The following is a 24,844-nucleotide window of genomic DNA, read 5'->3' as shown; positions in this document are numbered from 1 at the left end:
AATGATCACAAACTATAGTGACAGACATTTCCACTCAGCAGCTCTACAATTAGGGCTTCGAACTCCATCTGCTTAGAGTGCCTCTCTCACAAGCAAGACCCTCTGCCACTGGAGACACACTTCCACGGCAACTCGCTCAGAATCAATATATTTCTATACAGATATATATTCTAACACACCATATCTCCATTAATCACATCCACTACCTTCAGCCTTTCTCTTTGTATTTCTAAACAAGATCCGAGGAAACTATATCAAGGGTTCACCTGCTATTAGCTGGTAATTTGTTCCTCTATCCAAAGTGTCATAAGAATTGGGCGTTAGATACACTCCTTAGTAGATTCAATGGCAGGTTCTCCACTGAGTAGTGCTGAGGGGCCCATAAGGGGGATGATTTCTCTATTGTTCTTTTCTGGGAGTCAAACTCAATTTCATTCATGCTCCGTAAGTTGGGAATTTCTGAGGGTTGGAGCAGAAAGATAAAACAGCTTTGTGTCAGGTGTAAGGTAATTATTTGCCAGGGTTTCTGTGCTATTTGTTTTTATTCCCTGTGTTTTCATTAACAGTTAATGAGTTTTCCCCCTTAATTCTGAAACAATAGCATGGCCACTAGAAGTTGGCTTTTTCTGCCATGGATTCAACCAGCTGTTGCTGCTCCATAAACTTTATGGAGAAGTGAATTAAACTGCTAAAAACTTTCATTTACTAATTCAATTCCAAATAAAACAAGGGAAAAATGAACCATAATGTGAGTATTCTGACTCAAAGGAAACCCATCTACTCCTGAACTTGCAGGTACTACTTAGGGACAGAAACAGGGCATAATGACAAGTGTACCAAAGAAATGGAAAAAAAAAAAAAAAGAAAGAAGTTTAAGCATTTAAAAACTACAACAGAATATAAGAACAAAAATAACAGATAAGACATACAAATATGTTTGCTTATTCAATATGTAAAGCAATTTTTTAATGTTGGTATAAGCCATCACTTTTATTTCTCTTCTAATTAATTGTTAGCTATGTTATAAAGACTCTATTCATACCTGCACCTATTTATATGGTATGGTTAGAAACTTTCCAGGGTTTGCTATTACTTCAACACATCTCATTAGATAATATAAGGAAGATGAAATTAATATAATTAGTTAATTTGTAATCTTACAATTAATATAAAATTGTCTGAACATTTTTCTATTTTTATTTTATTTTTTATTATTGTTACTACAGTTGGAAGGGAACATGAGATTTTCTACTCTAATATTTAAGAATCCACGAGACACAGAGCTTCCTCTTTAAACTAATAAATCCTCACTAAATTCCTATAAATAAAACTCCCTGATCCAAATCCAGTTAGTTTTCATGCTTGATAGCATTAATATTGCCAAGATTTTCATGGACCAATTTAATAGTAATGCAGTTCTCAAAGCTGAACTGTAGTAAGATTAGCAAAATGACAGCGTATTATTCTTTATTATAACCATTTGTCTAAGTTTTTTAATCTAATCCCAACTAAAGAAACATGTAGGTACACACGTGGCCATATATGTGAAATGTTACTTACATGTAAATACATCATAGAGCACATTTGCAACACCAAAGCTAAAGCTCTGTCAATACTTCCTTTGTAAATTACACACCATTTTTGCACATACTCATGCACTAGAAAATGTATGGTGTTTCTCACAGAACATCTCAGAGGCTTCAATGATTTCTAAATATCCACTTGGATGTGCGTGGTTAGTTCTTGTGATTAATCCATGTATAGTGAAGGTCTCAAATTTTTCTCTGTTCTATGCAGTCTTTCTGCCCATATTCCTCTCCTTCTAAAGCTATCCATAACTCAATGTTTAAATATTCTCTTTTTTTCCCTCAAGGCCCTAGCAGTAAGTGTAATAGTGCTGAATGTCATTAACCCTACAGAACAAATGATAGGCCAGGTAAAGAAAGTTTTCATTTATCATTTTTTAAAAAGTTGCTCCAACTAGATCTTGAATGTACAAGATGTAAATTGTGCCTAAGATTAACTATGCTAGCTTATGACACTGTTTACTGATTATACAATTATACTAAGGATAACAGACTTCTTAAGAACCTTCAGAGATAACATTTTCAGAGAATGGTACAGTCTAAATGATCAGAAACTGAACCAAACTGACAGACACTCAAAGTACAATCACTACAACAGAACCTGTGATTCTAACAACCAAAAGCTATGTAGCCATAGCTTAATAATATTCTCATATGGACTACATCTGTCAGTGTTGGATTGGAGAGGAAATCACCCGCGGGAGTCCGTTGAAAAGCACCCCCCTTCCAAGAAAATGGTCTTTCATGATGCAGTTTTTCATTTTGACCAGTAGGGTGAGCTGCAGTGTGTAGCATCATCCTAGCTCTGGGAAAGAGAGAGAGAGAGAAAGAGAGAGAGAGAGAAGAAAAAGTAACCACTGTGGGCACTCTTTTGCTCCTTCCCTTCTGCCTTCAGAAAATGCAGAGATTTTTAACCCTTCTTAGGTTTCACATAGAGGCTCAACTCCTGGATATTAACACACTGGAGGGCTGGCAGCAACAAATATAAACCAGATAATTGTATATGTGACAATGCACACTTCATAAAGCAAATTACAGCCTGTCAGCAATCATTCCGGCTTTACACTAACACATTCCATCTACCACCATTATTGTTCAAGTGGTACTAAAATAGAACCTGCTGAGTTGGAATATTTTCAATAGTAATAAGATTTCTGACAGAATTCAAAACATGTAAACCTAGGCATTTAGTAGTATATGGATAACTATGTTATAAAATGAATGAATTCATCATTGGGCAACCAGGCAACCATAAGCTGGAATTATTGTTTGTAGTTCTGTTTTCTTTGGATCACTGTATTTTCATGCCTTAATTCTTATTACAAAGTTATTTAACTGAATTGAATTTTCAACATACTTGCAGGAGAAAGTCAGCTATAATAATAAAAACATGATAACTAGCTGAACTCTTAGAGGGTACAGGCTCTGGGCCAGGGCTCTTCATGTATTATCTAATTCAATCCTGGAAACAATCCTGGGTTATATTATTATTCTAAAGATGCAGATGAAGATATTGAGACACAAAGAATAAGTAGTTTACTCCAAGTCCCTGAAGTGACTCATAAGTGTTACATCCAGGCTTTTACCTCACCTTGTCTGATTACTAAATTCTTGTCCTAACACATTGACCTGCTTAGGAGCCAAATCTGCAGGCTTTATAAATCATGATCATTATTCAAAGAGAAAACATAGTGAATGTCAGCCAACATCTTGAATTTATGGAATTAACTAGTATTATTTTACTTCAACAAAGTAAATCTACAATCAAAATATAAATTCTTCTTAGTAGTAATAATAGCAGAGTCACATTAGGTATAGAGACTGGAACTGACAAAGCCGAATGTGGCCAAGGAGGAAGTGGTCAAACCCACAGTTTAAATTTATTATAGTAGTATTGGTGTAGCGATTTTTAAAATATCACTTTTGGCATGAATTTCCTGCTTGCAAACTTTAATACAGCTACTTGGGGCTTAGTTACATCAATATATTGAATTTTTCTATTCTTTTTTTTTGTTTGTTTGAGTCTGTGGGATTCTGGGTATTTTGACCTGGCTTAACAGAAAATGAACCAATGTGTTCCATACCTAAATATAGCTTGGGCCTAGCTTAGTTAAAGAATATTTCCTTTTTGGCAAAATCATGCTTTAAGTCTCAGAGTAGAAAAATCCTTTGAAAAATATAATACCACATGAATGCAGCAATTTTATTATTATTCGTTCACTTTGCTGTCTCTTCCCAACTTCCCCTTTCCTTTCTCCCTAACAACAAATTGCAGGGAACCTTAGCACCCTTCTATAATCCTGTTGCATTCTGGGGTCTACACTGTTCCAATTGGGGAGCCAACATAACTTAGGAAACTTCTTGAGAGAACTGTACAGCTAGATGGATTTAACAAAAAAAAATCACTTTAAAAAACCATGAGAATCTATGTTCTACAGGCTATTGGTAGATAAAAGAAAAATTTTACATAAGCCCAAGAAAATAAAACAAAACATAATAAATAATGGATTGTAGGTCATATTAGCAGACCTGAAAATGTGAACCAACTTTCAACACACTGTAGAAAGGATGAGGCTATTTTGTGAGTAACATAGACCTCTAATACCATGAAGACTATAATGGCAAAGGGTGACAAGATTCTTCCTCCCCATGCCACATCTCATCCCAAGTAGGGATTCCTGTTCCTGAACATCACTTGTAAGTAATGCCATTAATGAAAGCCAAAACCTCTCACTGTCAACATTGTCAGTTCCATGTTTGATACCCTGAAACAGAAGTTCACATGGAGAAGTATCTCCTTATTTTTAAATTTTATTTTTCCTATTTTATTGAGGCGGTATTAATACAAGTAAAATGCACAGATCTTAAAGGTGAGAGGTATTCCTTTTAAGTTTAGGAAAATAACTCTTAGAGATGAATTGTGATCAATAACTTTAAGGCTGGCAAGTATGTGTGTTAATTTACATCCTCTGACAAGGGCAGTTAGGGTCACAAGATTGGTTCCTCCACTATTTGCCTCACTAAAGTCAGCAGAAACTGGAAGCTTTATTCTGTATGTAACATAAATCCCCTTGCCCATGACTAAGAAGTCCTTCTCCCGTGTTAGTGGTAATTCAGCCATCCTGGCAAACACGTTTCTGAGGGAAGTATGTGTTGGTAAGAAGCTAAATGAAAAGTTAATGCTTCCTAATAGAACTGGACCCACTATCACATTATTTAACTTTCAAATATCATGCAAATCCTTTGGGCTTCAAGTCCAGAGGCTTAGCCTATTTCCTCATTAAATAAAATTTTAAAAAATAAAATATTTTTTAAAGCAGAAGAACCAGAAAAGTTTGCATTCAAATTGACTGTACTTTTCTCTCATAATTTGTGATCAGAACATTAAAAAATTGTTAGAGGCAGAATTCCTGATGAATATCAATTCTTAAGTTAAAATCCTGTGTTCACAAACTACATCCCTAATTTTCTATGTTGGCCTAGGATTACTTCTACCTAGGAGACATAGTTTATAAGGTTTCTTTTTTTCTCAGCAAGTCTCCCTGGTTAAGTAAATCAACTTAACACAAGAACCAGAAGTTCTATGAACTTTTATGGATGAAAAAAAATTGGACTGAGATGGACTCAGAGAAGGTACTCATCCGTTAATATGGATATCATACAATACTACAGTATTTCATAATTTATTTTAAAACTCATTTTAAGTGATGTCAACTCAGCATGCCTATACATACTGCTGGTTCTCAAATATTAAACAACAGAGAACACTGTTATTCTATCCCATCACCAGAGCCTTGCTCATCAATTCATATCTTAAGATAAATAAGGAAAAAACTTAAATGGATAAAAAAACCTACCAAATCATAATTCTGCTGAAAAAGAGCTCACTACCATGTTGTTTTTAATTTTTTGTAAGCATCTTTATTAAATAAAGCATGCCCACAGCAAAGATTTCAAACATTACAAGAAGGCACATAATGAAAGTCCATCTTCTCTCTCTGGTCTTGGTCCTTTCTCTCCAGAGACGTCTACTGTGAGGCTTCTTGGATAGCTTATGAACTTCCAATCCAAATATAACAAGTGCCTCTGCATGCAGCACATCTTTTTTTCTTTTTAACAAATGATAGTATTTGTTCTGTTCTGTTCCTTGCATTTCTTCCAAATCATTTATCTTGGTGATTGCTCCAGATCAGCATATAACACACTGATTTATTATTTTAACTTTTTAAAAAATTAAAACAATTCAATCACATGGTGAAAATTAAAATACTACCAAATGATGTATATAGTGAAGAGCCCCTCTACCACTGACACCTGTGTCCCCTCAACAGAGGTGACCACTGTTAATAGGTTCGTACATATCCTTCCCAAATTATTGTATACATAAAATCATGTATGTATGTATATGTATGTGTGCATACTCATGTGTGTATAAGAGACACAAAAACAAACTATACATTGCTTGCCCAAATTGCCTTTTCACCTAATAGTCCCTGGAGAATATTATATGTCATATATATTTTTTTTCTTTAAATTATATTAAATGAATGAGGCATAATTTATTTAACAAGTTTCCTGTTGCTGGATAATTAGACTGTTTGGAGTCTTTGCTATTACAAACAATGCTACAATGAAAATTCTTATACAAATATATTGTGCAAGGAATACAGATACTGATTCTAGAGATTTCTATTACCTAAATGAAAGTCAAGTTTCTTTTTTTCCTTATGTCTCAATATTATCTACTCCAGAGTAGATAATTTACATTTTATAAATGATATAAAAATCTTACAGGATCTGGGGATGTGGCTCATTAGTAGAGTGCTTGCCTAGCATGCATGAGGCCTGGGTTCATTCCCCAGCACCACAAAATGGTTTTCTGAATAAATGTATTGCAGAAGTACCTTTTTAAAAATCTTAGAAAATTTCAGCTTCAGGAAGGAAAAAAGTGAGTCCTTTTGTTAAAAATTGTTTACTGCTTTTGACAGTGGTTGCAAAATAATTAGTGCACTAATTTAAAAACCCATTCACTCTTAAAAACCTGACCAATAGATGTATAGGAAGTAAAATATTTGAAAAGGTATCAAAGTCAGTAATTAACTTCAAAAACAGTTTGTGTGTGTATCCACTTTCTACAGATTAATTTGTATAAAATGTAGCAAATAAGGAAAGGGGAAATGCCTAAAGGAAGTCAAGCCACAAAAGCAGCTGTCAGATTGTTGATGTTAAAAGGTTGGGTCAAAGCCAAAGGCAGGAGTATTTGTCCTGTGTACATTTTCCCCTTATAAATTCCCCACAAGACATGGAAAAGATGCTGGAATATTTCTTTTTAAAAAGTAGTATAGGTTAGGATATTCTAGGTTCATAACCAACACTTGTGTTTATAAAATATTAGCATTCCAGGAATAGTGATAGAAATATATTTAACAATAAATTACAAATATTGTAAATTCAGAATTTTTCTTCCATTTGGAAACACGTCATAAATTTGGGCTGTGTTTCTTTGTATAAATCCTACTTACAACTGTGCTAAAACCTTTTGGCATGAATGCAAAGAGTATTTTCATAAATAAAACCTAGTAAAATCACTGTACACTCCATTAATTCAAAAACACTTCTCTTCAACTTCAAAGGAAATCCCCCTCTTTTTTTTCAGTGTAAAGATGGTGTTTCTTTGCTGCTTTAATGTTTTGCTTCTTGTAGTTGTCATAACTACATGCCCCAAGTATGTGATCGTAAGGGTTGAGAAGTTAAGTGACATTCATGCTTCCATTCAACATGCCTCAGACATTATAGAGCAACAAGCTCATAAATCTAACCTCTGAAGTGCCTACAAATAAAAATCCTGTGCATGCACCCTATAAAAGTAAACCCTACAGATACATACATGTGAGTTACATGGCCCTACACCAAGGGTAGAATGGATAATTTTATGGAAAGATTTGTGAAACATACATTATCACAACTCCATATGTGTATTTGCCTGCCTATCCCTACTTTGAGACATAAAAATAATACTTATTACCTAATGAATATTAGGTAGTGTCACTTGCTACCAAGTGGCAAGCACTCCTCATGAGTTACCAGGTTTTTATAACTCATTACAACTCATAACTGTGCAGGGGATATTAGGAGGATTTTGTACATGAGAAAACTGACACTTTTAGAAGTTCTATCACTTAGCAAAGTTCACAAAGCTTGTAAGAAGGGGAACTGGAATCCCATTCAAGTCTTATTTCAAAGCTCGTGCTCTTTTCATCATAAACACAGACATGAAATAGCAATTTAAAGGAAGAGTTCACTATGTATTTTTGCATCCAGATACATAAAGTATCTTATGCTTTAGTGTACTACGTTTCATGATGGGAATAAAAGAATAATCTCACATTTGTAATCTCACATAAATTCAACCTGAATTTATTTCTCCTTTATTTTGCATTATGAGAATTTTAAACATGTACAATAGTAGACAATACAGTGTAATAAACCCCATGTATACATCATTTTGCTTCAATAAGTGTCAATTTATGACCAATCTTGTTTCATCAGTACCCAATCCTGCTTCTTTCTCCTCTCCCATAATATTTACCAGATTTTATCTTTAAATATCACAGCAAACCTCCCTCTAAACACTCTTTTTTTAAAAAAAAAAACCCTAGCCATAATTCCATTGTCACACCTAAAACAATTAAAAGCAGTTTCATATATATATATATATATATATATATATATATATATATATATTAGTTGTAGATGAACACACAGTATCTTTATTTATTTTTATGTGGTGTTGAGGATCAAATCCAATGCCTCACACATGCAAGGCAAGCATTTTACCACTGAACTACAGCCCCAGCCCTAACAGCAGTTTCTTAATAGCATAAAATAACCAGTCTTTAAATTCCTAATTCTCTCATAGATGTAATTTCTAATAGTTTGTTTGACAAGATCCACATAAAAGCCATGCACTTTTTGATAAGTTTCTTAAATCTCCTCTAATCTATAGTCAATGTGGCTTTTAAATAACATTTTCTTTATTCACTTTGCACTATTTGTTTTTGTCAAGCTATATTTTTAGGCATTAATTTAATTTGACATGGATATAAGGTTGCCTTTACAAAATTAGATTTTTAAGCTACACAAAGAAAATTTTTTGGTCTTAAAATATACTGGATAATTTTTTTAAACCTTTTACATCATCCATGTGGATACTCAAAGAATCCTTAAATCAGCAAGAAACTGGATTGGCCCTGTTTACCACTATCACAAATGTGACATGAATCACCTTTGGACAAAGATCAAACCTTGTTATATATATTCATAATATTCCTACAGTCTCTCCTAAATTTTTATTCAAATATCATATCATTTATTTTAGATTCTGGATCAATGCTGGGAAATTCTACCTAATATTCATGAATATATTTTTATAACAATAAATTTTGAATTATAAACATCATACCTTATAAGTGAAATTTTGACTTATTAAACAAAAATGCCAATAATTAACTCATTTTATTAAAAAGGAGAAATTGAAGCAAAATGAAAGAAACCATTTTGTTCCATAATTTTAAAGTGCTCTGTCATCAAATTTAAAGGGCAAAACTGATACTGTTATTTAGACAGAGACCAATATCATCTTTCAAATATCTGATTACTGTAATGATAATAACTCCATGGCAAAGATTCCATTGGCTTTTCTTTGTAACTTTAAGTGAAAAACTGAGTTTTTTTAAAAAAAGTGTTTTGGTTTTTTTAAAAAATTTTATTTGTGGTTTTTTTTTTTTTTTTTTTTTTTTTTTTGTACCAGGGATTGAATCTGGGGGCACTTAACCACTGAGCCACATCCACAGCCCTTTTATATTTTATTTTAAGACAGGGTCTTGCTGAGTTGCTCAGGGCCTCACTAAGTTGCTGAGGCCGACCTTGAACTTGTGATCCTCCTGCCTCAGCCTCCCAAGCCTCTGGGATTACAGACATGTGCCATTGCACCTAGCAGAAAAAAAGTTTTTAAAGTAAACACAACTTGAATTATCAAAGCAATCCCACATCTTAATGTAAAATAAAAAATATTTTCATGTTCTCCAATTATATTTAAGCTTATTAAAAGAACTCTTCCATTTATGTTTTCTCTACATCAATGTAATATATTCTTGGGATTATGTTTTATTTTTCCTATGTTTTCTCATCTTTAACTGAACAGCATTTAGGAAGTTGACAGTGAGCTAATAAAAAAAACTTAGGTGGAAATGTGAGGGAAAGGTATATCATTATCATATCATGATTATAGATCCAAATTACATTTCTCACTGATTACTATGTCCAAGAACTGTGCTAGATGCTGACACACTAATCCCCAACACTCTTGCAGTGAGAGAGTAAAACAGCAGTGAAGGGTATGGGCTTTGAGATGGGTGTGGGTTTCTTATTAGAAGGTAAAAATGTTCTGAAATTAGGTAGTGAAAGTGGTTGCCCAACTCAGTGACTATGCCAAAACCCACTTGTACACTTTGAAGATATGAACTTGTATACTTGGCATGCCTTGTACACTCTAAAGGTATGAACTTTATGATATATGAATTATATCCTTCTGAAAAATGTGTGTAGGTCCTTACTAAAAGCACCTACAAATAATGGATCTTATGTTTAAAAACTGTTTTCCTTCCTTGCATCAGAACTTATTTAGTCCAAACACCTGAAGAACCTAAGTGTTTATTTAGGCAAATTCACAAAGTTAATAAAATAAAATTCATCACATTGTCTTTCTGTACAGAGGGTCCTGTCACAGTAAAAAATGCTAGCAAAGTTTGAGCCATCACTTCTGTCTTTTCTCACTCCAATTCCAACATTACCTAATTTTCCAGGGCTTTCTAAGTTCTTCTTTCAGTGGTTCTCTCTCTTTTTTTTTTACATATTCCTATTCTTTTCATAATCCTAAAATGTCCTATTGTATCTTATATACTTAAATAGACAAGTTTTTTCTCCCACTCAGCCTACCAGTTTCTGAAACACATTATCAGCTAAGAGGTGATCAAAACAGGGAAATTCAAGTCAAAGCTATACTGATTTCATCTCACTCCAGTTAAATTTAGGAAATACAAGTAATAAAAAATGCTGATGAGGATGTGGGGGGAAAGGTACACTCACTCACACATTGTTGATATGACTGCAAAATAATACAACCACTTTGGAAAGCAATAATGGAGATTCCTCAAAAGACTGGAAAGGACCCACCATATCCCACTCCTTGGTATTTGTCCAAAAGAACTAAAATCGGCATATTATAGTGATACATGCATACCAATGTATATAGCAGCACAATTCATAATAGCCAAGTTACTGATACAGCCTATCTCTCAATGGATAAACTGGATAAAGAAAATGTGGTATATATACACAATGGTGTTTTACTTAGAATGAAATCATGGTTTTTGCTGGTAAATGGATGGAACTAAAGAACATCATGCTAAGTAAAATAAGCCAGACATAGAAAGTCAAGGGTTGAATGTTTTCTCCCCTATGTGGAACTAGAGAGTAGTAAGGAGTTTAAAAAGGTGGGAGAGGAGGCATAAATATTTTGAAGACAGAAGAGAGAAGAACAGTGGAGTAAAGGAAGGGAACAAGGGAGAGGGAGGAAGGAGGGGAAAGGAGAGGAACAGCAGAATGACAGTAACTGAACCATGTCAGATGCACGTGTGAACATGTTGCAATGAATTCCACTTTTTGGTGTAAGTATGATATGCCAACTAAAAAAAAATAAATATTTTTAAATGGCAAGGTAGGAGATACTCCTTTCTCTTAGCACCACCCCCGCCCGCCCGCCCACCAAAAAAAAAAAAAAAAGTCCATTGAAGGAGGAAAGCTAGGGTCAAGAATATGGGATTTTCTTTCTTTCTTTCTTTCTTTCTTTCTTTCTTTCTTTCTTTCTTTCTTTCTTTCTTTCTTCCTTCCTTCCTTTCTTCCTTCCTTCCTTCCTTTCTTTTTTTACCATACGAATTGTTTTTATTTTTTTAGTCATACATGACAGCAGAATGTATTTTGACATATAATACATATATGAAATGTACATACATCAATCATATTGTCTATTCTATTATGCTGCCCTTCCTATCCTCCCTACTCCTCCTCTCCTCTCCCATCCTTTCTCTCTATCCAATCTAATGTGACACACTTTTTTTTCTTTTTCTCATCACAACATCATATATGTAAGAATACGGGATTTTCTACTTGATCTTTCTTTATATTGACTTCTGGATGAACAAAGATTTTGTTCCATATATTCAATCAGTGTCAAGGAACAAATAGCTTTCTGTCCTAAATAAACTATTTTCGAGTGTCCCCTTGGCTGCTCTACCATACCCTCTTTTTAAGAGAGAAAGAGTGTGTAGAAGTGGCCCTGTGTTGGAAGATGACTGCAGTGCCACCATGACAAGAACCTGGTAAGGTGGTGCCCTTTGTCTTTTTAGTCCCATAGACTCTCTTATGTCAAGCTCCAAAATTATTTTATCTTCTCAATGCATTACTATACCACATCTCCGACACTGATTCTTTATTTCTCCTTTGGTAATTAATTTTATCCTCACAGTTCCATTCATTTCTGCCAGTTCACAATCATGTTCTGCCCCCTGTGGATTTTGGTTAACATCTGTTAAACCCTGAACTATAGGACTATTCTCTGAATAGTGCATTTCACATTTTGCCATGCAAACTGCTGCATTATTACATATAATTCTCTATTGCTGGATCTATGTTCTCAGCTATAAATGCTTTAGAATACTGAGGTATATAATAACACCACATCGCATTATTACAAAGAGTATGAAGAAGGCTTTAAACATACATGATTTTTATTTCTTAAAATTGGTTTTTAAAGAAACCCTTATGTAGACTTTAACAAAATATGAGCTAGAAAATAAAAAGTTTAATAAAACTAGTATCCTCACTTACCATTTTAATTTCTTTAATGTATTACTACTCACCAAGATTGGATTCATTTGAAAACATTAAGAAAATAAAAAGTACAAAACAGTTTACAATTGGTTTTAAAAAGTTATAGAGCAAAACAGTTCGTGAAACAATTTTCATGTTTGGTCTAAAACTCTTATGATTCTCTGAGGGGGATAAAACCCTCCATTTATAATAATTTTAGATAATTAATATTCACGATGATGTTTCTGACATTTTCAACCAGATTACTACAAAGAAGGAATGGTTACAGTACTTTAGAAATGTCTTCAAACTGTTTGGGTTAAAAATATATATATTCTAATTGTAAACCTTTTAAAAATGTGTTTTAATCCTGGCCTTTTTTTTTTTCAAATTTTGCACACAGCTGTCTGTTGTACTTTTTAGAATCATGCCAGATGCTGGGTTCATCAAGCAAAAGCAGGAAAACAATGGTTTGAAAGCAATTAGAAGCACCAAGGCTGCAGTGAGACTCATATTAAAATGTGATAACACTGTTCTAGTGGGAATTTCAACACTGCTCCATTCCTGACATTTCTCTGCTGCCAGACAGACTATGTGGAAGGGCACTGTGATCAAGGATGAAACATGGTGGAATTTATTTCTGGAGCAAATGAAGGATTAGCCGAGTTGGAACCCACCCAAGGTTTTTATTATGGACTCGGCTACCATTTTACTTGAATGCTACTGGATCCTGTTGGTATCTAACAAAGCTTAAGGGGAAAAAGCATATTATAGCTTCAGTTCTATAAAATAATCTAGCAACCATCCACTCAGAAGGCGGAAGCCCAGAGCCTCTTGTTGCTAAAAAGCAGGGCAGGGGGGCCCAGCAGGATGAAGGTTAATTAAACACTCCACTAACTTTCCTCAGAAATGGCTAGTACCACTCCATGAAGAAGCATAGACAGAAGAGATAGAAATAAACAATACCACCTACACATTTTTAGTATAAAATCATTCATGGTCACAGAGTACTCACCTTGGGGCTGAAAATCCCAACAGTACCTGAAATATAAAAGGAAAAAATGGAGATAAGTTAAACTTATATTTCTCAATTTTTGTCAACATACAGTAGCAATAATTTGTAATCCAAAAACCTTGCTAGATACTTGGTTACTATTTGCAGGAAAATGGGTGAAAATAGATGGGCATTCATGTTAAACAAAATAAGCCAGAGTAAGAAAGATAAGTATTGGATATTTCTTTCATATGTGGAAGCTAGTAGAGAAAAAATGGGGGGGAAGGGATGTATATGTATATATAAAATAAAAGGATGTCACAAAAGTGAAAGAAAGACCAACAGGGTACAAGAAAAAGATCAGGGGAGAGAGGAGGGGAGAGTAAGAGGAGGAACTGGGGAGTGAAATTGATGAAATGATGTTATACGCATGTATCAATTTGCCATAAGCCACAATGAAACTCACCATTCTGTATAATTAACATGCACCAATGAAAATAAAGAATGATGGCTAGCCAAAGCCTAGTTTTGTCGGAGAAAAACAGAAGAGTCGTCCCTGAGATTTGAAAGATTCTAAGGGCTTAAACGCTGCATTAATGCCGTGCAACTCCTCGACTGTTAGGATTTTAGAGCTAGAAAGATTCTAGGAGGGAAGCTAACCGTGGCTCACAGTTTCTCATAGGATACCATGAGCCTTGAGCAGGAAGGTTCTTTGCTGAGATATCCTGAACAATAGCATCACTGGTCCTGGACAGCAAATAACAGGTGCCACTTCCAGTTGTTTCGACAACCAAACCCACCCCAACCACCACCACATCCTTAAATGCCTCTTACACCTAAATTCTTCACTTTACAGATGGAACATGAACAGCTGACCCAGAGTTAGATCTAATATTTTAGTGTATGAGCCAAGAATGGTGCCCTTGGAGTCCATTCTCTCTCCTCTGTTATGTTTTGTGAAACGACTGGCAATATTGAAAATCCTTGATCAAAACAGGAGCAGTAGAAAGGATCATTTGTAAGTCCCGTTTTTTGGAACCTGACTTGCATTTTTTTTCCTCATCAAAACAATGCTGTGTGTGATGGTAACCCCCAAAAGTCCATTGTACTTTGGATCCCATTTTCTCCCACCTTCACAAGAACCTTACATTATTCTGTATTGGTTTTTCTTTTGTGCATATTCAACCTCTCAACTTGGTCCTTTCCATCAGCAATTTATGCCCATATCCAAATAAAACAAGCCCTCCCTCATCCTCTTCTCATTCCTCCAACTGCCACCCCATCTTCCTTCATGACACAGTGAACATTGAAAAGCATCCTCTCTACTGGCTTGTCTTTATTCCTTCACCTCCCACTCACTCCTTAACTTACTCTAACGAGGCTCACAGTCATTGCAACTTAATTCTTGCTATGTACATAAGACCTCTGTGCTACTAAATAGAATGGATATTTTTCTATCTTCATCTTGGCCTCTCAGAATGCATATATGAGCTTTTTTGTTTCCCTGAGGATAAATTCCACAGTTTTAAGAATTTTATCAAATTTTTAAAAGGGTCCATAACCCACAGGAGGTTCAGAAAAAGGCCATACTCAGGTCATAATGGTGTGTCTTCCGGTACCTACATGGCTGAAATTAGATTTAGCCACATTAGACCACATTAGAGAGGAGCATCAGTCCAGTGAGTATTTAGGTTATTTCTTTACTGTGTAAAATAAAACTTTAGAAAATAGAGAGGAAAGAGGTCACTGCAGAGGGTGTGGCTAGAATCCAGAGGTTAATTTGGTGGAAATTAATAGAGATGCGGTAGAGACAGTGGAAAAGAAACCTGATGGTTTTCTTTCCTTGATCCTCTCCTTTCCCAGAACATTTCTGGGCTGACAATCAGGTGAAGGGAAATGTAAGATGACCTGGATTAGAGGGCAGAGAAAGGCCAGCACAGTTTTGTAGTGGAACTAGGGGATGGAAGGAGTGGAGATAGAGCTAGGAAATGGAAAGCTTCCACAGCTAGGAAGAAGGGGTTTACCTATCAATGTTAGAGCATATGTAAATTAGAACTGGCCAAAATGTAAGTAAGTTATGTATAATAGTAAGAGGGGTCTATCTCCACCTCGCAGACAGTGTAGATTCCCACTATACAAAACTCCTTTCTGCCAAACACAACCACTGCAGCAAGTCATCAGACAGTAAACAATTTTCCATCTTCTACTATTTTCCTTCTTCCCTTGAGGCATTGTCCTGGCCCTCATTTCCTATCATTAGCCAACTTCTAATTCAATGTAAATAAAATTGAGGGTTTGAGCGCACACACACACACACACACACACACTCCTCTTTCCAAAACATTAATGATGGCAACAGCAAGAACTTTTCTAACCAGTATTATTCTCACTTATGAACCTGGGGGATGGGGAAACTTACCTTGAAGCAGCAGCTAACATGCCAACTGTAGGCAAATTGTCAAATAATCAAAATATGTTATTGATGATTTCAGCCTTTTTTTTTTTTTTTGGTGCTTCTCTTGCCTACCAAAATCACCACTTCAACTAAAACAGATTTTCGGTTCCCTTCTGTACAATGCCTTCATTTCTTGGTTCCTTTTGTTAGCCCAGAAGAAAGATGACACTATAGATTCCCATATACCAACAGTACTGCTGCTGCCAATAAGCTTTATCTTAAGGAGGTTGATTACAAAGAAAGAACTCAATTTAACAGTATTTTTTAAAAAGGTAGCAGGTCTATATAGTTGATATTAAATAGCAGAATCTGCTTTATTTCTGATAATGTTGTAATTAAATATTTCTTCCAAACTTTCAGCTGAAAGATGAAAAAGTTCTGAATGTCTAACATATGACATGCTATCACTAATAATACTGTATTGTGTACTTGAAATTTGCAAAGAGTTGATCTTAAGCATTCTCACACCAAAAAAAGTAACTTTGTGAGGTGATGGATATATTCATTAATTTTTGGTCATCATTTCTCAATGCATATGTATATCAAAACATCACACTGTACATTTAAATGTATATAAATGTTGGGAGCCGCCCCAGCTCCAAAGACTAACTTCCCCATCCCCCAAGAAGAGCAGTCCAATGGTGAGCCCCGCTGGCTCACATGATCCTTACCCACCATTTAGAGCCCTGCTGGCTCACATGATCCTTACTCACCAGTCAGAGCCCTGTTGGCTCACATGATCCTTACTCACCAATCAGAGCCCTGCTGGCTCACATGATCCTTACCCACCAATCAGACTAGCCCTGCTGGCTCACCTGATCCTACCCACCAATCAGACTAGCCCTGCTGGCTCACCTGATCCTTACCCTCCAATCAAAAAGCACCCCATGCCAACTGTCAAACCACCCCTGGCTCTATAAATATGCAGAGCCATTCCTCAATAATCTGGCATTTGCTCCAATGACAAGCTTTGTTCATTCTTTCACTTTTACTGATAATAAAAAATAAAATAATAAAAGTAACATGTTGAACTTGATGTGACTTGAGGTGGAGAAGCATAAAGTAGAATGTTAGCTACTTTGGGTTATTTATTTGTTTTTGGTACTGGGGAACAACCTAGAAGCACTTGACCACTCAACCACAACCCCAGTTCTTTTAATTATTATTTTTTAAATTTTGAGACATCATCTCACTAATTTGCTTGAGATCTTGCTAAGTTGCTGAGACTGGCCTCAAACTTACAATCCTTCTGCCTCAGCTTCCTCACTGGATTCCAGGTGTGCACCACCACACCCAGAAATACCTTCTTTTTCAGATGATATAAATCTATTTTCTTATCCTACTTCTTCTCCCTCTTTTATTACTCTAAATATTAATTAATGCTATGTCCCTAAAGGAAGTTTGCATGCAAAAATAATAACAACAATAGCAAAACCACACTTCTATCCCACAGCTCATAGAGGACACTTCTGAAATGAAAGTACTGAAGGTGAGCAATTTAATCCCTCAATAAAGGGAACCACAGATTATTCTCTGCTAGACACCTTCAAGAACTTGATCTTGTCTTGTTAAACATATCCCGTGGCTGGTCTTCATCACATTCTCTGTAAAGATGATGCCACACCAGAGAGTTCTATGTGCTTCAGGAAGCATTTAGTTAAATTCTGCCAACATCTTCCAATTCTTACCTTTCACTCTGAAAATAATTCTCCTCTAGTCAGAGAGTCCAACAAGTCTGAAGTAAAAAATTCAAACCAAAATGCAAAGACCACAAAAGAAAAAGCATATAAATGTACACATACAGAGTTGTGTTTATTCTAAATGCCTCTGAGAATTTCATATCAGGCCTGTGCAGATAGATAACAAACACTTCTTTAATCTTCTCTTTGAAGCTTCAGCTTCAATAGGAAAGGGAAGTTATCACTCCTCTGCAATATCCGTACTCAACATCATCAGGTCCATGCAAATGGTATTTGGAACTGAAAAGAGATGAGTACAGAATGAGTGGAGAGAAAATGCTGCACCATATTGATGATGATTACTTTGCATTCAGTCCAAATAAACCCATCTTTGCTGGTGCCTCCAAAAATGAAAATGGAAGAATAAAAATGCATTATGTTTAGTCTACCTATAGAGCAGTCTTGAAGTTTTAGAATTAAATTACATGCAAGACAAAGTTTGCTACTTGTGTTTTTAAATTAAAGATGTTACTAATTGAACTTCAGTTTCAGGAAAGTCCGCAATATGGAGAGAATCCTGATGTATAGCAGCAATTTTAGTGGAAGGAACAATCACAATAATGCTAAGATCTATTGAACATGTTCCAAGTCCCATATGCTAACCTACTTACTCCAAAATTTAACTCTATTATTAAGCCCATTTTCTAAATAAGGAAACTGAGGTATCAAGGACTTGTCCATGGTTACATAGCTACTAAGGCAGACAAGTTTCCAACAGGCACTTTAATGAGAAATGAAGGACAGTCTTGAAAATATAATCTCACATCAAAATTTCTCTTTCTCTAAAAATATTTTACTCTTTCTAAAGTAATTGAGTTATTCAGATAATAAATATATATTGACTGGCTTCTATGGTATGCTCTTTGTTCAATGCCAAGGATGAAATGGTGACTAAAATAAACATGGTCCATCCACAGATATATTTCATTATCATATATTTTATACTACAAACATTCTCTTCTAGATTGATACCCAAAATTCATAGTAGAGTTATGCTGAAAATGGTGCGATTGACTCTACATCATTAGACTTTGGAAGGGGGTTAACCAGAATCTTGACCATGGAGCTAATGAATAAACATGGTGATTGAGATTAAAGTACTCAGACATTTAGTCCCTCAGCCAGCTAATTAGATGGATTCTGAAGACATAAGTAAGACAAACAACTATCTTAATATTGTTGGAACTACCTCCTAAGGAAGGACAAATAATTCCATTTTCCTAATTGTAAAATAATTAACATACTCAGCACTGAATCTGTGCTATGTATATGTTTCACATATATTATTTAGTATGTATAACAACCCTAAGAGGTCAGTACTATTATTATCCCCATTTTATAGATTCAGGAAGGTCAAACAACTTGACCAAGCTCACATATTTAATATGTGGCAGAACCAAGATTTGTACCCAGTTCTGCTTAGTTCCAGAGCCTAAGCTCTTGCATTTCACATTAACTCTTTCCCAATTGACTGAACTATAGAAAACAAATCTAGATATTAAGGGAAGGTACAATTGCTTTGCTAGCTTGTAAATACTAGGGAGTGGTTAGATCAGAGGTCTTCAACTTGGAGTCCAGAGCTGCGCCTTCAGGGGATTCATAAACTCCCTGAAATTGATGAAAAGTAATAATTGTTTTCTGTTCTCTTGGAGAAAAGTCCATACATTTCATTAGTGTCAATAACTTCCCCTTTTTCCTGCACCACCAAAAATGATAAGACCCACTGGGTTAGGTGAATAGGACTATAATGATATTGTAAAACTAGCAATCCAGAAAGGCCAACATCTGTGATGTTATAAATCTAGAACATTCAAATGAACTTTTTTGACAACTGAAGTATTGAAAATGTTATTTTCCCCATGACTCACAGAAATTTAAAACATCATACACTCTCTGCCTTGGCAAACAAAATCAATCTCTTCTTGATGACTTAAGGAAGTCCAAATTTGAACTTCACTTTTATATAAAAATGGCAGTACCTTCTAAATGCCTAGGTTGTCTGCAATACTCAATGCTCATAGCTTCTTCTATCTCCCTCTCGGCCATCCCTGTTCTCTGGTAATGGCTTTCTCCAAACAGATTATGAAGACTAACACTGAGGTGTTATTCTGGCATTTGAACTGTAACCTTAAGATTCAAATGCATGCCTATTTGAGCAGGGCTTCAATGTTAAGTTGACAACTAGGAAAACCCCTTTTACAGTTGATCTTGAGCAGTGAGCCACATAGTACAGGTTGATTTATGCCCAAGGAAATGGCCTTGCTGAGTGATGCTAAGTCTGCATACCATAGATATTTCTTATTACCTATTTTCTCACTTGTAAAGATTCACACTGATTTCAAATTCTCTTTCTACCACCAGTGTCCTATCTACTACCTTGCATTAGGAAATGGGCAAGTGGGAAAGGTAAAATGGTCAGCGACACCCACGAACAGAAATGGGAAAAGAGCACCATCTGGTGGAAGTCTCTGGTGGAGGCGTCAGAGGTCTGGGACCCAGGGGTCCGGGTACCAGCTTCAGAAACAGCAAAAGGAAGGCCCTTGGTGGGAAACTGGTGCCCTCTCTAGCCCCAATTCCTTCAATTCCACCAAAAGTACATGAGTTAGAGCCCTACCTACAAGGAGCTTACAATCTAGTCCAAAATATGAGATATTTATGTACAGAGAAATGACCATCTAAGACAGCAAAAATAACAAATGGGATAATAACAATAGACAATATGCATGCAGCTCAAGTAATACGAGGACCTGTCATAAGAAGATCCTGAGTTCTTCTTTGGGATGTAATATTTCTGGGGTCTTGAGTCTATAAGCATAAATTTTAACAATCTGCCCAGGGAGACAACAAAATGTTTTCCTACTTACAAAATATAATGGTTAAATTAAATATTTACTAAATAATAAACAAGCAACATTATCTGAGACTGACAGTGTCATTCACGAACCCTCTCTCAAGTTTTTAAAAGTCCACTCTCAGATAATAAAGAAAATAAAGTTTTAAAAGAAATTAAATAAAATACTCTTCACCACTGAGTCTTCTAAAATACTTTAGCTATAGGGAGTCCTTGCCATGGTTGACAGAACATCCTCCCTGCCTATGAACAGCAAGACACCCAGGAGTTATTCTTTGTCAGCCAATGATTCATCTTTCTCATTGCAACACTGGAAACTTACATTCTAATATGCCCTCCCCTACTTTCTCGCATAAGGACAGTTTCTTCACAAGTAAATCTCACTAGTATGTATATACAGTCCTCAAATGCCCTGCATATATAACTCAGTGAACTAATAAAAGAAAAATGGTGGTCAGGTGTCCTGTGGCCTACCTGTCAGGTCAGGGTTTAGATTTTTTTTTTTCCCTGAAGATAAAAGGCATTCACTGAGAGTTCTGTTTGTTGGCTTATCTTTAAGGATAGAGAAATTATGTCCACTGTGATCAATTTTATTATTTTTAATTTTTTGGTACCAAGGATTGAATTCATGGGCATTCAACCACTGAGCCACATCCTCAATTCCTTTTGGTGTTTTATTCAGAGACAGGGTTTCACTGAATTTCTTAGGGTCCTGTTAAATTGCTGAGGTTGGCTTTGAATTCATGATCTTCTTGCCTCAGCCTTCCAGGCCACTGGGATTATAAGCCACACCACCACACCTGGCCTTTGTGATCAAATTTGGCACCAATGTGCAGTGTGTTTGGGAGAGAGAGAAGCTGGGAGACTATTTAAGAAGTTACTTAAGAGCAAATGGTGCATGTTTATAATCCCAGCAGCTCCAGAGGCTGAGGTTCAAAGCCAGTCTCAGCAACTTAGTGAGACTCCATCTCAAAATAAAAAAATTAAAAGGACTGGGGATGTGGCTCAGTGTTTAAGCACCCCTGGGTTCAATCTCCAGGATGTATGTGTGGCGGGGGAGTGTGGAGCAAGAGAAGGGATTTGATCATGGACTTGGAGACAGATTGAGGACAGACTGTCAAAGAGGAAAGTCAGACAACTTTTAGTCCCAAGTTTGTATAATGGAGGAAAAAAGTGCCACTTGTGTACAGAGAACTCCAGCAGGTTACCATACTTTAAAACCGCTGTCTCTGACATCTGTCCTGCCAGTTTTGTCACTGTTGGTGGTCGGGGCCTAATTTTAGTTTAATTTTATTTTTTATTTTTTTGCTGGCTTCAGGTTAATAGCTACTCCTTAACCACTGAGACTCCTTGTTGTCTGATTGGTGAATAACTAATGGCACTGACTTTGTGACTGTGGCCCATATACTCATTGAAGTTTACAGCTGAGAGGACATTTGAGATCATTTAATCTAGTCTTCACTTTACAGATGAGAAAAAGGAAGAAAGAGAGGTTAGGTGGCTGCACCTAGGAGTTTAGAAGTCCACATTGTGGAGCCACCAGTTAATCTCATGCAGAATCGGGAACAGGCTTGAAATTGTGTTATCATTTTGAAAATGAAACTGTTTCTACGAAAACACTTAAAATCTCCTTGGACAAACTTTTCTCAACTATCATGCCTTTGATATTTTCTTTGTTCTGAACATAGTCATATTATTCACTTGAGAGTAAATGTTACAGTTTAAAAAAATTTTTAAGCTGGACTCAGTCTCAGGATTCATCCAAGCAAAGTGAATTTCTCAACATGGACAAGGGAACACACTATCAGTTTTTCAAATTATGAATACTGCGTCCATTCTCTCAATTACATTGATTTTAGTAAATCTATCTCCACTATTTTTCAGATACTCTGTGAGGGATTAAGAGCACAGGAAACTCTAACTAGTTTCCTAGTTAGGCTGAAAACATTCAATTGTATAGAAATGGTGTGGGCTCAGAACACACATGTGGTAAACACTGGCACCAGAAGAACCGAGGTCTGAATGATGCCAGAACCTGTCTTATTGCTTGCAGATAAGGCTTGCTGAGGGAGCATTCAGGACCAGACGGAAGAAGAAGTCTGGCAGGGCAGGGAAGGGGAGGATCACAGAGAGGCCAGACCCAGGATGCAGAGGGAATCCAGGCATGAGGCCAGGCCCATCAGTAGAGCAGATGGCAGAGGCCCAGTTTAGCACCCCAATGCAGATATGTTTGAGGAGGGGGTAGGACAGGATACTGAGTGGGTTCCAACCTAAAAGGCTCTGTTTTTTTCTTTGATGTTGTGTAAAGAGTTACAGGCCATATGATGAGGTAAAAACTGATAGGGACTTGTGCAGGGGACAGCAAGGAAAACTGAAAAGGCTGTGGATATGCAGCATTATTTTATTAATTGCCAGGCATCATTAAGGGCTCAGTTGATATTAGAGACTAAGATTTTTTAAAAAAATATTTATTTATTCTAATTAGGTATACATGACAGCAGAATGTATTTTGATTCTGTGAATTTCTCTGGTTGCACACAATCTAGCATCACACCATATGTGCAGTCATACATGTACCTAGGGTAATGATATACATCTCATTCCGCCTCAGTCTGGCTGGGCAAAATGACGGAGAGGTGACAAGAAACTTGAAGGCTGAAGTGGGAACTACTTTATTGCGAGTGAACTCAGGGGGAACTGAGTGAGAACTCAAAGTAGCTGGCACCCAAGGTAGCAGGAGCCACTTTATTGCAGGACAGCAGAGGTATATATACCCAACTGATTACACACAGCTTGACTCAATTAACATCATCTAGATACAGCAGTCAGCCAATAAGGAATCCTTACCATCTTAATGGCTCGCTGGCGTTGCTTCACAAACCACTCCTCCTGGCAAACTGCCAGGCGCCATCTTGACTTGATTTGCATCCTCAACCATTTTTCCTCCCCCACTCCCCTTTGCTCAAAATTTCTCCATCTTTCCCATGCCCTGCCCCGTTATGGATCAGCATCCACTTAACAGAGAGAACATTTGGCCTTTGGTTTTTTGGGACTGGCTTACTTCACTTAGCATGATATTCTCCAACTTCATCCATTTACCTGCAAATGCCATAATTTTATTCTTTTTAAATGCTGAGTAATATTCTATTGTGTATATATACACCACAGTTTCTTTATCTATTCATCTATTGAAGGGCATCTAGGTTGGGCCTACAGTTTAGCTATTGTAAATTGAGCTGCTATAAATTGATGTAGCTGTGTCACTATAGTATGCTAATTTAAGTCCTTTGGGTATAGACCTAGGAGTGGGATAGCTGGGTCAAATGATGGTTCCATTCCAAGTTTTCTAAGGAATCTCCACACTGCTTTCCAGAGTGGTTGCATCACTTTGCAGTCCCACCAGCAATGTGTAATTGTGCATTTTCACCCACATCCTCACCAACATTTATTGTTGTTTGGATTCTTGATGACTACCTTCTGACTGACATAAGATGAAATCTTACAGTAGTTTTGTTATGCATTTCTCTAGTTACTAGAAATGTTGAACAAAATTTTTTCATGTATTTGTTGATTGATTGTGTATCTTCTTCTGAGAAGTGTCTGTTCAGCTCCTTAGCCCATTTATTGATTGGGTTGTTTATTTTTCTGGTGTTAAGTTTTTTGAGTTCTTTATATATCCTGGAAATCAGTGCTCTATCTGATGTGCATGTTGCAAAAATTTGCTCCCAAAATGTAGGCTCTCTCTTCACCTTTTTGATTGTTTCTTTTGCTGAGAAGAAGCTTTTTAATTTGTATCCATCCCATTTATTGATTCTTGATTTTATTTCCTGCGCTTTAGGAGTCTTGTTAAGGACGTCAGGGCCTAACCCAACATGATGAAGATTTGGACCTACTTTTTCCTCTATTAGGCACAGGGTCTCTGGGCTAATTCCTAGGTCCTTGATCCACTTTGAGATTTGTGCATGGTGAAAGAAAGAGTGTTTAGTTTCATTTTGCTACATATGGATTTCCAGTTTTCCCAGCACCATTTGTTGAAGAGGCTATCTTTTCTCCAATGTATGTTTTTGGCACCTTTGTCTAGGATTGATGTGGGTTTGTCTCTGTGTCTTCTCTTCTGTACCATTGGTCTACATGTCCATTTTGGTGCCAATACATGACATTTTTGTTACTGTAGATTTGTAGTATAGCTTAAGGTCTGGTATGGTGATGCTTCCTGCTTCTCTCTTCCTGCTAAGGATTGCTTTGGCTTTTTTGGGTCTTTTATTTTTCTAAATGAATTTCATAATTGCC

At 36.2% G+C, this 24,844-nt stretch overlaps 1 protein-coding gene across 1 annotated transcript in view; it reads right to left on the bottom strand.

Moving 5' to 3' along the window:
- Skap1 (src kinase associated phosphoprotein 1) overlaps positions 1–24,844 on the bottom strand; it is a 281,957-nt gene that overhangs the window by 201,844 nt on the left and 55,269 nt on the right. Inside the window, exon 3 of the mRNA XM_077801083.1 lies at positions 13,531–13,556. Coding sequence (XP_077657209.1) covers positions 13,531–13,556 — 26 coding nt within the window. The remainder of the gene's footprint in view (positions 1–13,530; positions 13,557–24,844) is intronic.

Source organism: Urocitellus parryii, chromosome 7, assembly GCF_045843805.1.
Source record: "Urocitellus parryii isolate mUroPar1 chromosome 7, mUroPar1.hap1, whole genome shotgun sequence".
NCBI classification, from domain to species: Eukaryota; Metazoa; Chordata; class Mammalia; order Rodentia; family Sciuridae; genus Urocitellus; species Urocitellus parryii.
This window is presented reverse-complemented; position numbering and strand designations above follow the sequence as displayed.